General features: G+C 40.9%; 1 protein-coding gene across 1 annotated transcript in view; it reads right to left on the bottom strand.

The window, feature by feature from the left end:
• RRM1 (ribonucleotide reductase catalytic subunit M1) overlaps positions 1-15,763 on the bottom strand; it is an 83,787-nt gene that overhangs the window by 40,240 nt on the left and 27,784 nt on the right. Inside the window, exons 4-10 of the mRNA XM_030199839.1 lie at positions 15,439-15,539; positions 13,976-14,035; positions 13,329-13,368; positions 12,404-12,566; positions 6,293-6,434; positions 5,619-5,702; positions 3,576-3,737 (exon numbers count right to left, since the gene is read on the bottom strand). Coding sequence (XP_030055699.1) covers positions 3,576-3,737; positions 5,619-5,702; positions 6,293-6,434; positions 12,404-12,566; positions 13,329-13,368; positions 13,976-14,035; positions 15,439-15,539 — 752 coding nt within the window. The remainder of the gene's footprint in view (positions 1-3,575; positions 3,738-5,618; positions 5,703-6,292; positions 6,435-12,403; positions 12,567-13,328; positions 13,369-13,975; positions 14,036-15,438; positions 15,540-15,763) is intronic.

The following is a 15,763-nucleotide window of genomic DNA, read 5'->3' as shown; positions in this document are numbered from 1 at the left end:
GTAGTAGTTCAAGGAAGCAAACAGAGTCTCTTGTTCTCTCTGCGAAAGGTCAGAAGCTCCACAGATTGGTTGAGATGAAACATCAATACCACTTTTGGAAGAAAAGAAGGAACCGTGTGCAAGGAGACCCCCCCCCACCTCAGAAAAGCGAAGAAAGGGACCCCCGAAAACACCTGATGCTCCAAAACCCTAGGTGCCATTGTAACAGCCACTAAGAACGCTGTCCTTAGCATAAGATTGTTCAAGGAGGCTTCTGAAGAGCCTGAAGAATTAAACTGGACACGACGTATGAAAGGGAGGCTGCAAGCAGCCCACTCCCCGCAAAAACTGAACAATATTCAGGGAAGCCACAACAGACATTGTTCTGTAGTTGAACCCTGAAACAGACCAAAGACACAACCTGAGCTTTCAGAAAACCCAATGCCAATCCTTTCTGAAGGCCTGCCTAGAGAAACGTAAGGATGTGCATGATCTGAGCAGAGAAGAGAAATAGTCCACGGTCAGAACACCAGCCCTCAAATGTCCTCCAAACCCTTGTATACACCATGGGTGAACAGCATTTCGGAGCCTGAAGAAAGGTAGCAATGACCAAATCAGAATAACGTTTTTTGACTCAACAGAGCCATTTCAATAGCTAAGCCTTAAGACTAAAGGGGCACGGATCCTCTATGAGAACTGGACCTTACTTCAGTAGACCATGTACCTGCGGCAGATGAAGACACACATCCCCAGCAGTCAAAGCAGGTTTGCGTAACATGGCCTCAGCGGACAATTCAGGGCTACAAGAACTATTCAACCCCAGTGCAATGCGATCCTTTTCGACACAAGTCCTACCATGGGCAAAGGAGGGAAGACATACAGTAGATACATAGTAACATAGTAGATGACGGCAGAAAAAGACCTGCACGGTCCATCCAGTCTGCCCAACAAGATAACTCATATGTGCTACTTTTTGTGTATACCTTACCTTGATTTGTATCTGTCTTTTTCAGGGCACAGACCGTATAAAGTCTGCCCAGCACTAGCCCCGCCTCCCAACCACCAGCCCCTTGATTTGTATCTGTGATACGTCTTCGGCCATGGATGCAGCGGGGCATCGATCCCCATTGATACTGGTTCTTTGAAGAAAATAACATAAGGAAATAAGCATTGCCATACTGGGACAGAACAAAGGTCCATTAAGCCCACTATCCTGTTTCCAACAGCGGCCAATCCAGGTCACAAGTACCTGGCAGGATCCCAGAACAACAAAATGTAGTAAAAGCAGTTAGCTTAGTGGGGTTTAAAAAAAAAAAAAAAAAAAAGTTTCATAGCTTCCTAAAAGAAATGTCCATAAGCCATTATTTAAATGGGAAAAATCCACTGCTTATTTCTAGGATAAGCAGCATAAAATGTATTGTACTATTTTGGGATCCTGCCAGGTACTTGTAAACCTGGACTGGCCACTATTGGAAACAGGATGCTGGGCTTGATGGACCTTTGCTCTGACCCTGTATGGCTATACTCATATTCCATCAGCAATGTGGCCTTCTAAGTCACCACCATCCTGGGAAGCTGCAATTTATCTTTTCTCCTCTGGAGCTAACAGGTAGAAGCGAGTCGCGGCTCTTCCCACTCTCAGCCCCACATCTACTGAGACCCATTATGCTGTAATCAGGTCCTGAAAATCTAGATGCATCAGGAAGGCCTTAGGAGGCCCTCTACACCTCTCAGGATCGACAAAGATGGAACTCCTGGCGCTGAAGCAGAAGGCTCTTCAATGGAAAGCATCGTCAATGCTTCAGAAATAAGAGTACCGAGCTCCTCTTTCTAAAATGACCTCAGTACTTTTGATCATCCCCCTCCTCAGAAAGGAGCTCTTCCTCTTCCCAACGGCTCCTTAACGATGGCTCATCTGAGTAGACCAAAGCCACATCAGATATTATTTGGATTTATTTGAATTTTGCTCACACCTTTTTCAGTAGTTGCTCAAGGTGAGTTATATTCAGGTGCACTGGTTATTTCTCTATCCCTGGAGGGCTCACACTTTTGTACCTGAGGCAACGGAGGGTTAAGTGACTTGCCCGAGATCACAATGAGCAGCAGTGGGATTGAACCAGCCACCTCTCGATGTGAAGAATGGTGCTCTAACCACTAGGCTACTTAACCACTCCACATGAGGGAAAAAATGAGGCTAAACAGAGATCTCCTAGGATCTGGAGGGGCAGCGGGATGAGAAACCAAAGTTGTAGCAACTGGCTGTCCCTGCTTCAGTAAATAGGCCTGGTGTAAGAACAATCTGGAGAAAAGATCCCAATGCAGCTGACTAATCTGTCAGGCTCTCAGGCTCTAAAATGGCGGCTGTGTTCAGCACATGATCAGAGGCTGCTCCTCCTCACTGACAAAATGGTGCCCGTGCCTGCGCTCTCCTGCATCAAAAGGCGCACCGGCCCTGCTGGAGAGCCCAAAGACCACCCCCCACCCCCCCGGCATAGTCAGATGATGCACCAAATCCGAAGATGTGCTGCTGCCAACCATTTCCTCTGCGTCCCACAGGATTCCCAGTTTGCTCACATTCCAAAACCCCGCCGCCATTCACCTTGTCACCAACACAGCACAATATATCCCAAGCGGCAAGTCAGGATCACTCCCCTACACCGAACAGAACTTGCAGCCCTCCAAGTGGTCCCGAGTCAAACTTTATTAGGACTTACCACTGCCGGCTACTCCCCCCAAGCTCACAGTCTCCACAAGTCTTACCCTAGATGAGAAAGAGTATCAGTCTCTGTCCCACATTCTCCAGAAAACCACTTTCCTTTTTTTTCCTTTAAGGTTGTTAAGCTGGAAAAGGAGAGTTATACAGGAAGGGAGGGAAGAAGTAAATTTGTGGGGCACCAGAGACAGGGATCTGAAGACCTCCAGACTCAAGCCACCCACCAAGCTCAACTGGGGAACAGCTGACCAACTGGACCAGGAGCAAAGCACTCAGAACTAAAGTCTGAAAAGTTTGTCCATCCACCTGCTGGAGATGAAAATACCGAGAAGGTGGACTGGATGCTAAGAAATACGTCTCAGACAGTTTTCAGTTCTCTATCTCCATCTGCTTTTTAATGGACCTAACTATCCTACAGGTTTTGGGATAGTGGGGAAACTATGTAATGGAAAGACAAGTTTTCCTTCCCTCCTCTCACTAGATTTTGGTACTTTAAAGATTGTCTAGACAGAATAAAAAGGCTCATGCTTAGTAAGGTAATGTTAGTACAATAAATGCAGGGGAAGGAAGATGACAGAGACGGCAATAACTACTGTTGAAATGAAAACTATTATATTGTAAAGGAAAAGGTATGAGGAGAGAATTATGTACGTCGATCTGACGACTGCTTGTTTACCAGCTACGAATAGACCTGCTATGTCATCTTCTGGCTCTGCATGCTGCCAAAAGGAACAGAATCAGGACTGCACATTTGTTCATAGCTCCAACTTTTGAGCTATCACATTTTACATGACTGAGGAACTGCTGGGTCCAGATATGCAAAATTAAAAGCATGGATAGGGGCTGTATGCTGCCCTAGCATATGCCCCCCCCCCCCCCTCACCTGATTTGTCTCCACTCGTTTCATAAAGAGATCCGGGATCCAAAGGGCAAAGAAGAGGTCCCTGGCACGTTGTTCTTCCTTGCCAGTATTCTTCTTGAGATCCAGGAAGTCAAAAACATCAAAGTGCCAGGGCTCTAGGTAGATGGCAAATGCACCAGGTCTCTGCCAAAGTCAAACAAGCCTTAGATCAAAAACTAGGAAAAGCTAACTAGATGCTATTAGTAAATTTTGCCATGCTTTCAATAGCAGCATTTAGCAGATTTAACCTGCTTTTCAAACCTATCAAACTTGGTACCTGGTCAAAATAGTCCCAACAAAAAAAAACTCCTGACATAATAGTTCCTGACATAACAGCCACTGTCAAAATGGCCTGTCCACAATATAACTCTTGGCAAGTTAGCCCCCTGACAAAATGGCCTGATCAGGCTGCCCAGAATATGGGACTGCATTTTTTTCCTAATAATCTTACTTGCCAAACAGGATACGGTTGGTAAGACTATGAAAATGACGGCAATATTGGGGTTTTTTTTTTTTTTTTTTAATTAGCATGTTGATGGAAGAATAGCTTCTTTAAATAGCAGAACAGATAATAAATACCAGTTTGTAGCTATAGAAATGTATATATGCTTTATGCAATCGAATACTGGTAGGAGTCTTATCAGTGAAGATTTCAGTTGTAGTTTATTATATTTTTTTGTGATGTGTTTTTTTCTTAGGGGGCTGTTAAGGGGCTATTTTGTCAAGGGTTGTTTTGTGGGAGGAGCCATATTGTCAAGAGCTATTTTGTTAGGGTGTGAAATGCCAAGGGTTATATTTTGTTACAAGGCTGTTTTGTCAGGGCTATTATGACTGGGTGCCATCAAACTTATCTTCACATAAGCAGTGTATTTCAAGGACTCGTCTCTTCCTTGTTCCACTATTATAGAGTAGTATGACCAAAGATGCAATATCATGATTTGTGCTGTACCATTCCAGAAAAAAAAAAAAAAAAGAAAATATTTCTCTCCCTTGAAAAGGTATCCATACAATGAAATAGCTCTCTAATATAGGACCATAGGATGCTGAAATTTGGTCACCATATGCCTCATAGTCTGATTCCACTATTTATTGGTCTTAGGGCATAGTTTAGAATTTATTTTATCTCATTTTGCACCTATGGGGAAAACATAGGGCCCTGTTTACTAAGGCATGCTAGCGTTTTTAGCACATGCTACACACACCCAAAGGAATATATGGGTATCTTTAGCGTTTAGCGCATGCCCTTAACACAGGTTAGTAAATAGGGCCTTTAAAAGGTTGTACCCAAAACTATTCAACTGTTACACATTCAAAATAAACATGACATGGAAGCTAGGAAAGATTATGCATTCTCCAAGTTGCTTTATGCCAGCAAGTCATCAAAAATCCTAGTAGCATTTAATTATGCAACTGTTTATGATACATTCCAACCACTGTAAAGCAAAGCTCTTGCAATAAAGGGGTGATTTTTTACTTTTATTTTTGCATAAGGCATGTTAAGACTGGCAGTCTTTGAAACTCATTTATGGAAAATCATTTATGGAAAACTGATCCAAGATGATCTGACCAGCTTTTTGTGGGTTTTCTTCTGGCTTATGATTCTCTTTTTCTATTTCAATATAGAGAAGAGGACTAGCGAGATCTGGATGTATTCACCAACATTCTTTATTGTTTGGTCAACTTACTATTTCATAATATGCAGATGCCTCAGGTGTCTCCCCCAAAGTCGGGAATGTCCCTGGTGGTGCAGTGAGGAGAAGCCCATCTTGCCCTAAGAGTGAGCTCTTCCCCAGTGCCTGTATTCCACTTCCAGCACCCAATTCAAGCTCCCCATTGCAAGGGAAGAGAGTAGCTCTCCAGATAAACTTCAATCTGGCTGAAGTTTGCCTGGAGGAAAATCTGTGGTGGGCAACAATGAAACCATGGTACTGGAAGAGGATGCAGCCAGTTGCAGTGTTTCACATAGAGAAGCTAAGAGCTGAGCTGAAATTGCTTAGTTGGATCTCATCATGGAGATGCACATACCTTGTTACCTCCTTGATCAACATAGCGGGCTGTGTTGTTGTACACTCTCAGCATTGGGACGAGGCCATTGGAATTTCCATTTGTCTGAAACAATAAGGACATATGCACAAAGGAGTAAGATTCTATATATGACACCTGAAAAATCGGTGCCAAAACAAATGTCCTAAATCTAGGTACAGTTTATAGAATACACCCAGTGGTCATGTCTGCACCAAACTCTAGGCGCATCCATTTTATGCCATTGGCGTAAATACCTAAATAAGGCGCAAAACAGGAGAACACCCATGACCCTCCTATTCCACGCCCCATTTGTCAGCACGCATTAGAATTCACACAGACCATTTTACAGAATACACTTAGCGAGTTGTGTGTTTAAATTCTAATTAATGCCAATTAGTTCAATAACTGCTTGTTAATTGGCAATCATCAATGCTGATTGGCTTAAGATAATTAAATTGTGCAAAATACGACCACATTTGCGTGCACAATTTCAGTCGCACTATGTAGAATCAGGAGGAGAATGCCTGAATAAAGCAGGCCGAGAAAATTCATTTAATGGTGGAAACCAGACCTGCTTTCAGAGACATTAGTAATAGTTCTCCATAAATGTCAAGAAACAAGCAGGAGAATGCGAGTAATGCACCAGCTACAAAGAAAGGATGATGCTTTCTTACCCCAGCAATATAACTCCCTGTGGCTCGGATACAGCCCACAGCAACACCAATGCCGCCAGCAGATTTGGAGATCAGCGCGCACTGCTTTAAAGTGTCATAGATACCCTCAATACTGTCATCTTTCATACACAACAAGAAACAACTGAAGAGAGAAAAAAAGCATTTGAATTCAGGCTAGAACAAAAACATTTTTGTTTTTTGGATTTTTTTTTTTTTTTTTTTACTTATTTAGGAGAGTTAAGCTTTCTTGGAAGAGCTATTTTTATAAAAATTTAAATTTTAAAAGTGAACCGTATTCCAGAGAGTTAGTGGAAATCAGGATTAGTCAGTCTCATATCTCTGCAACTGTACCACAAATAAAGCACACAAAAAGCAGTAATTTAAATTTCAGGCTTAGCCTTATGGCTCCATATAAACCATAGGGCAGTATAGCAAATTTTTAAATGTAATAGTAATGACGGGGACGATACATTACTATGCAGGAGACCAGTCCCCAGGTCAGTCAGGGCTGGGAATACTAAGGTGGTGTTGATAGTGGGGAGAACAGCACCTGATGTTCACATGTATTAGGGTCTCGAGAGAAAGAGGAGGTGACTCTTGGCTGAAGATTGTTAACTCAGTCATCTCAGTGACAATGGGAGCAGATAAGATTTTAAAATGTCTTAAGAAAGCCACACTCCTCAGGTACAGTAGTTGAAAATAAAAACTCATTATATAGAAGCCTTAATCAAGCAGATTTCCCACCCAGTGAGATAGAAGCTCAGAAGAAGCAGAAACTACAAATGTGAAACAAATTTTCAAAGTCAACATGATTAAAAATTCTCATGCACAGTGTGAGGGAGGAAAAACATAAAAGGAATTTGTTCTTTCAGGCCTTGCTGACATGCTACCTCTCCAGGATCCAGCTCTGGCGGACCTGCTGCAGAATCAGTGGATGTAGTCTGCAGTGTTCTTATTGATTTGTTTCCAGGTCCCACAGTATCTAGCCCCATTTTACTGGCCCCTCCAGTGCCCATAAAAAAAATTGTCTTAACTACTAATTTTGTTCTTTGAATCCTACAGACCAGTTTAGGTGCATTGGTTTTGCCCCCTAATAGCAGATTGTAGACTCTGCCCTATATAGGGCACTGTATAGCCAACAGTGTCTCAGTATTTCTGTAACAAAGCAAAGCTAGGATGTTCCTTTCTTCCCTCAACAGTGAGCGTGTCTCATCCCTGGATCCAACCGGACCCATCCTTCCATACTAATTCAAGCAATACCACACCAACACACCTATGAACCTAACAACTTCACAGAAAGTGAGCAGATGGGTAGAATCCTGGACTAGTCTGGCAGGATTCAAGGAAAGAAAATTAGCAGGTAAGACCACACTTATCAATCCTTGTCATACCATCAGAGAAGTTCAGATCATAGGATGCAACAAAGCACCTCTTACACTGGAAGGGAATCCAACACTTGCTCCAAGCATATTAATCGCAAAGGAAGCATCCTTCCTGGCCCATATTTCTAACCAGACGACTATATAACCACACTACAGATCTCAGAGAGAAAAAGTATAGTTCCATCCAAAAGGTCCACCTAGGCTCTAATAGAATGAGTCCTCAAGCTCTTAGAAACTATCTGACCTTTCAGGGCATAGACTGAGTAAATTGTCTCCTTCAGCTGCCAAATTATAGTGGATTTCGTTGCAGCTTCATCATTCTTTGGGCCTCCAAAAGAAATAATAAGATTCGACCCCTCAAAATCATTTGTCACCTCCAAATATTTAATCAGAGCCCTATGCACGTTCAACAGCAGGGTTCAAGAACTCTCTCCACAATTTTCCCTCCTAAGGGGAGCAGAGACTATCTGACTGACAGAAAATGAGTCTAGAAGGATGCAGAATACATGTCTTAATGTGGAAGACACTTTATTCTAGCAATTTCAATCTTGCAAAAGCTCAACATGAATCACGTTTCACCCTAGCAATATAAAAATATGGCATTTAATACATATATCACATAAATAAATCAAAGCATTAAAAGGTAAAATAAAAATAAAGCATGAGAAGATTAAAAGGTATAATCAGGATGTTACTTTGAGAGACATATGGGATTCCAGTTACAAGCTGTTTTCTTTCAAAAGGAAGTATTTGAGAAGTTTATTAGTTTGGACTCCAATGTGACCGTAAAAGTTTATCAGTAGTGAAAACGCAGTCTCTCTCTCTCTACAGGCCACTTCTGTCTCTAGTATTAAAGATGTCTATAATATTCACCTGAAACTGGAAATGATAGAAAATGCCAATAGAATAAAAAATCTGCATTTTTTTAAATTTTCCTTGTATTTGTTATCTGCTGAAATTCTATTTAGGAAATACTTAAAAGGAGATTTTAGGTTTAGCCACTGCTGATACTATAGCTGTTTCTAATTGATCCTATTTGCCTGGTAAAAGTAAGGTAACCCTAGATCACCAGTAAGATGACCAATTTCTTCTGAAATAGACTTGCCTTTCTTGAGGATTCTCAAGATATGATTTCTACGAGATCTACTTTATTAGTGACTTTTAGCTGTGAAAAAAAGAAACCTCTGATCAAGAAACAATATTTTCAAGAGGATCAGATTTTCTGTGGTGAAGAGATATATATTTTTCCAGATGTTTCCAGGGCAACGCAGCTTCAACATAAGCCTTTTTTTTTTAAGCTTTTAGATCTAGGGTGGTTGCCTTGGAGGCTTCTTTTTTTTCTGAAATACCCTTGTAACTGTTTAACTACTCACCAAGGCAAAAGAATTCATCTTTTCAGATCTGCTACATTTAGATCAATTTATGGAAGAGCATGAGAAACGTCTGTTTTTAGGGGGGGGGGGGGGGGGGGTAATTGCAAAATAGTGACGCCGTTTATTAATTGGGGAGTTTAGAACCAGTTATTTTCCCTTTATTACATTTGTACCCCGCGCTTTCCCCACACAAAGCAGGTTCAATGCGGCTTACATAGTAACTAGAATTATGGAGTCTTGTAAGGAGAAATATTACAAGCTGAATAAACATAATAGTGAGGTTTTAGAATAAATGAATTGAATATGGGAAGGTAAACAAAGATAGGATCTAGGCAAAAGGAATAGGGATTGGGAGGGATATGGTATAGGAGAGAAGGAGAAGAGAAGACTGGGGATGAGTATAAGGAGATAGGGATCCGGGGTCTAAGGTATAATCTGTGTCAAAGTCAGTATCAGTGTCAGAACAGTTGTATAGGTGGGCTGCTTTTTCTCTTGACGTGGGCTACATGAGTTTGTTTAGATTTGTTTCTTTGATGTACTTTGGAGATATATACAGAAAAGTAAAAGAATGGTGTATCAGCTATGTACACTTTAGAAAATGAAATTAAAAAAAAAAAAAAGATTAAAAGGTAATCACAATAATCCAGTCAAAGACATACAAAAAGCTGTTAATGAGCCACAGACATTTTTGTGCATGTCAACTGACATATGTCACTATTTTACCATCGTCAGGACAAAAAAAAAAAAAAAAGAGAGATAGCGTCCCCCTGACCCAACAGCTTAAATGCCTGTAGAGCCCTCTTTATGACTCGTGTTTTCATGCAATTTATTGGCCACCCAGCCTCAGACATTGACCATCAACCTTTTGCAACCTGACCCCAGCCAAACTGGAAAGGCCCCACTTGGGGACTTCAAGGTCTATTCCCTTTGCCAGTGAAGAGAAATAAACCTCTCCCTCTAAAGGGGTAATGTCAAAAGAATAAAAGTAAACCTGTACTCAAAGTGCAAAAAGATTACCAGCTTGCTATTTGTGATATCTGAAGCGAGGACTATCAACCAGGCGCCCTTAGGTCTACGATGAAACAAAATCTCCCATTTCCTTGACAACACTTATGTACTAAGTGTTGCCATAGTGGGACAGACCAAAGGTCTATCAAGCCCAGTATCCTATTTCCAACAGTGGCCAATCCAGGTCAAAAGTACCTGGCATGATCCAAGAACAATACATTTTATACTGCTTATCCTACAAATAAGCTGTGGATTTTCCCCAAGTCCATTTTAATAATGGCTTATGGACTTTTCTTTTAGGAAGCTATCCAAACGTTTTTTCAAACCCCACTAAGCTAACTACTTTTACCACATTCTCTGGCAACGAATTCCAGAGTTTAATTACACGTTGAGTGAAGAAATATTTTTGCCAATTCATTTTAAATTTACTACTTTGTAGCTTCATTGTGTGCCCCCTAGTCCTGGTATTTTTGGAAAGAGTAAACAAGTCACATTTACCTGTTCCACTCCACTCATTTTATAGAGCTCTATCATATCTTCCCTCAGCCATCTTTTTTTCAGGCTGAAGAGCCCTAGCCATTTCAGCCTTTCATAGGGAAGTCGTCCCATCCACTTATTTTCGTCACCTTTCTCTCTACTTTTTCCAATTCCACTGTATCTTTTTTTAAGATGCGGCGACCAGAATTGCACACAGTACAAAGATCAACGGACACTCAATGAAATTACATGGAAAATTAAGAGGAAATATTTTTCACTCAAAGAATAATTAAGCTCTGGAACTTGCTGCCAGAGGATGTACTAACAGCAGTTAATGTATCTGGGTTTTAAAAAGGTTTGGACAAATTCCTGGAGGAAAAGTCCATAGTATTATTGAGATGGACAAAGGGGAAGCCACCGCTTGCCCAAGGATTGGTAGCATGTAATGTTACTAATTGGGTTTCTACCACGTACTTTTGATCTGGATTAGCCACTGTCAGAAGCAGTATACTGGGCTAGATGGACCATTGGTCTGACCCTGTATAGCGATTCTTATGACTACTCTGTACTATGTAGCGGCCAAAACCTGTTTTGAGAAAAATGTAAGAAATCACTAGCAAAATTAAAGTCCTGAAATTGTTGATAAACTATAAATTCCATCAGTTTGGCTAACCAAGGTATACCTGCTACTGGTTTATAACTATCAACTATGGTCAAATCTGTACTAGCTGATTTGGGTATAGGAGTAAGGATTATTTCAGAGTCAGGATAGTAACCCTTCTCTAGGAGACATCCTCATCAACTGTCAGCCATGACACTATATTCAACTGTCTGCAACAAGATGGGTAATTGTCTAAAATTCAGGACTTCTTAGAGAGCTTATTCAGAAATGTAGTAACAGCATCAGAGGAAATCTTAGAAAATGGTCCTAAGATCTCTCTCCAAAAATATTATCCACCTCAACAGGCGCCATAAGAATGTTCAACCCTAGAGACCTTGATTCCTACAATGAAGGTTCCACAACAAATCAATGCTTCTAAAGCTTGTGATATCATACCTACAAGCTCTTCCCTCCAAAAGAGACATAGAACCATAGAGCCATCACCTTCCACCACTGAAATCTCTCCTTCCTCCAATGGATCTACCAAGGAGGGTAGCCTGTCCACAGCATTAAGTGTACTGCAGCAGCTTGCACCAACATCTCCAGAAGCAACTGACAGGACCTCAGGGTCATCTGAAAACACTGTCTCCTGGCATGAAAAATGGGTATTTAAAAGCTCAGAGTGCTCCCCGAGCCTTGAATTCGATTTTTTTAAGAGAACTAATTAGCCTTGATAAAGTCTGGCTAGAAAAGCAGGGGAGGGATCTGGATTCCTCTAAGTATACCTTGAAGAGTGGATGCCTAATTCTGTTCTGGGCACAGTAGCTACCTTCTCTAGCCAAGTCTTTTGCTGCACAGAACACTGTCACCATCTGCTGGAGACAGAGCATACCAGCGAGCTGTAGTTCTACAATGTCTTTTATAAGGCTGTGCTCACAGCTCATTGCTCTGTCACCATCTGCTGACTCAGGTAAAGTCCATGCATTCTGGACTAGTCTGGTTAGGATGAAAAGAAAGCCATATTACTCTCTCTGCTCAGGCTGAAAGCACTCTCCAAAATTATGTGGCTTACGATTCAGTGTTCGCTTAGTACTATATAAGCAAATAAGCAGCACAGCCAGAATGCAAATGTAGAAGTATTTTAGCATAAATTAAAAGCACTGACTTGGAGTCAAGAGATCTAAGCTTCCTGTATTATGTAACAAATAATATTAATTACACCTGTATTTTGCAATCGCAAATAGACGTTTTGTGTAGCAGCTGGCAATACCTGGACAACTGGGGGCGGTTGGTCCCAGCATTGAATAGCGTGGGAGAGGCATGGGTGAACCATTTTTCCGACAGGAGATTGTAGGTTTCAATGGCAGCCTCAATGTCAGTCTTATGAATCCCAACAGCCACTCTCATCAGCATGTGCTGAGGACGCTCTACAACTAATAGTGAGATGAGAAGAGGCAATGTTACTGTTCCTTCAACTGCTAGAAACACTCCGAACAAGGATAGAAATATACCACAAGTCAAACAAAAGACAAAGCTATTACTACAGTGGTGCTAAGGACAAGGAAAGGATGACCAGAGATAGACACAGAGGTAGGTCAAATGGACAGTTGAGTAGACAAACAGTCCTTATCCAACAATATTTCTCAGTGCTCAGTGTTTTTCCAACCTGGTCCTGAGGCACAAACTAGTCTTTTTCAGGATATCCTTAATGAATCTACATGAGAGATTTGCATACAATGGCTCTCCAATACATGCCAATCTTTCATACATCATTATAGCAATCTTAAAAACCAGACTGGATAGGAGTGTCTTCAGAAGATGGTTGGAACACACTTACTGCAAAAGAAAATGAAGGCATAAGGCAGAAAATCATCGAGCTCTGGAACTCAAGTTACATAACCAAAGATGGAAACATTTTGAGAAAAAGTAAACAATTTGAGGAGCCTAAGAAAATTTTTCACAGATTTTCTGGAGGAGCTTTAGTGTTTCTTTGGCTTTTTTTCTTTACACATTATTTTTCCCCTTAACCTTTCCCCACAGTCTCTCTTCCCACACCCTCCCTGCTTTCACATAGTGGTGGGCTCCAACCACCCTCCCCCCCCCCCCCCCCCCCCCCCCCCTGGGCTGTTGCTGCTGCTCCTGGCAGGTTTTTCCCAAGGCCTGCCTACAAAAAATTAAATTCTGATGTGTCTTACCTTTTCCATTAATTTTCAGCAAATATGAGCGTTCCAGAGTCTAGAATAAGACAGAAAACCATCACAAGAAGTCACCTAAAGTCCAGTTCAGTAAAGTTATTCTGATCAAGCTTATAATAAGCATGGCACCTCCAAAAAACGTATGCCTTGTCTTTTCAGGAATAGGACAAATGAAATTAGAACATACAGCACAATCAATCAAGCAATCACAAGAGCATTAAAACAGCAAAGTAGACCCAACTATCCAGTATTTTAGAGCAGCGATTCCCAGTCCAGTCCTCAGAACACACCTAGCCAGTCATGTTTTCTGACTAGACAGATTTGTATACACCGCCTCTACTGTATGCAAATCTTATGTATATTCATTGTAAATATCCTTAAAACCCTGACTGGCTAGGTGTATTCTGAGAATCCTTTTTTTTAACTGACTAGAGAGCAGTAGAGCCAAGATAGAAGACCTTATTTTGAAACATGTATAGAGGTAACCTAATGTGCTCTGTAGTGTGCTGAAATCTACAAATGGTGGACAGTCTTTACAGGCATGAAGAGATACATTTCTCTGGAACTACATGCAAAAAGTCCTGAGCAAGGGAAAACATAGCACTTTCAAAAGTGAGTCTCCTAGAGCCAGGAGACCAAAGTCTTACCTTGAAGCCAAAATAGTTGTAGGAGAAGTCTCGATCAAAGATGATGGCAGAATTCAGACGCTAAGCAAAAGATGTGAGAAAGTGACCAGTTTAATGGGTATATTCTCCCCTATGTAGTATACAATTACACCATACCAGGTGCATCTAGAGTAACATTGTAAACTCCAAACTTCTTGTTATCTTATTTAGTAACTAATGTCTGAAAAGCACCCACTCTAAGTTCCAGTATTTAATTTGCTATACCTCCCCTTCTGGAATAAAACCAGCTGAAGCAGTTGATAAAATTGGTTCGATCCCTAAGCCAATATAATACATACAGTAAGTTTAAATTATTTTAAAGATTTGTAAAAGACATAATACACAGATATTCCTAAACCAGTCTCTCAAATCTTCATTAACCTAGAAATTCCAAAATAATTAGGTTATAAAAGCTTCTGTAAAGAGGTAGATTTGAAGATGAGTAGTTACGGCTTCGCTCCCCCCTCCCCACCCAAAAAATAAACAATCCTACTGACTTCTTAGGCAGACCCTAGTGCAGCCTGGGAATTTCTCTAAGGGAGTTTGTTATTGACATGCAGCCCCAGGATCAGAGTGCTGCTAGGCCCTCTTGATAAGCCTAAGCAAGGGAGGAAAGCCTTTCCTGGAGATATAACCATTAAAAAGCAGATGGACAATGGTCAAAACCAGTTTTGAACACCCCAAGTGCTCCTTGTGGTGCAAGGTGCCTCAGGTAGATTCTGTCTTGTGGTCAGCTCAGAGAATTATCATCATGTTGCAGAAGAGTAGTTCCAAAAATCACCCTCTGGATCAACAGTCAGAATTTTTCTTATGCAAAAAGGGGGTAAGTCCTCTAAATTTGTAGAGCCCATAGTTTAAGGGGTTTATTTCTAAAACTGCTGTGATCTCCTGGATAAAGGATTCAGAGAAGGAAAGCCAAAAAAATTGAGATATCTTAAAATCACTGCCCTTGTTCTGTACCCTCACATGGCCTGAAATTCTGCTTCCAGAAGACAATGCCAAGACTGATCAGAGGTACAACTACAAACTGAAAAGTCTTCAAAATAGAAACAAATCTCTGGACAATATTTATTCAACCTCTTGAAAACTTTGATATGCAGCTGGCCCCTGGCAAAGTATGACTGCTACATTCTCTGCCAGCAGTAACAAGTCAATTATATTACATGGCCCCCTGCTTCCACCAAGAACTAGAGTAGCGACATAAACCTAAAACAAAATGAATGTTCCCTGCAGCTTCAAGAATACCCTCTTCAAATTTAGCAATATGTTAGCAAGCTTGAGTCAAAGATATCATTCAGCCTGGGAATAAAATTACTACTACTACTTATCATTTCTATTCATCACCTTGAATTTTGGAGTTATATTTTAAACTGTAAGAAATTAGAAATAAAATATTAAATTTATTTTTCAGTTCTGTTAGAATGCAAAAGTCCTTGATTACGTACATCCTTGTTGGCTAAGACAATGTCGAGCAATTCCTTGGACACCATGGGCGAGTGGCGCTTGTTATGTGGATTTACATAGTTATAGAGGTCATCCATAACGTCTATAAAGCAGAAAATGAAAAAAAAAATCTTAAGTGCTAAATAGTTAACTCATTTTATTAGGATTTATTGACTGCTTTGTTGACGAAATTCACCCAAGACAGTATATAAACAATAGATAATTACAGCAACGAACATATTCAAATAGTACATATCATGGCAAGGTATACAGCTTAGTGTCAACCCAACAGACATTAAACCATCTTAATAGACAGCAGAGGGCATA

Source organism: Microcaecilia unicolor, chromosome 4, assembly GCF_901765095.1.
Source record: "Microcaecilia unicolor chromosome 4, aMicUni1.1, whole genome shotgun sequence".
In the NCBI taxonomy this organism is placed as follows: Eukaryota; Metazoa; Chordata; class Amphibia; order Gymnophiona; family Siphonopidae; genus Microcaecilia; species Microcaecilia unicolor.
Note: the sequence above shows the minus strand (reverse complement) of the source record. Positions and strands in the feature narration are given on the sequence as shown.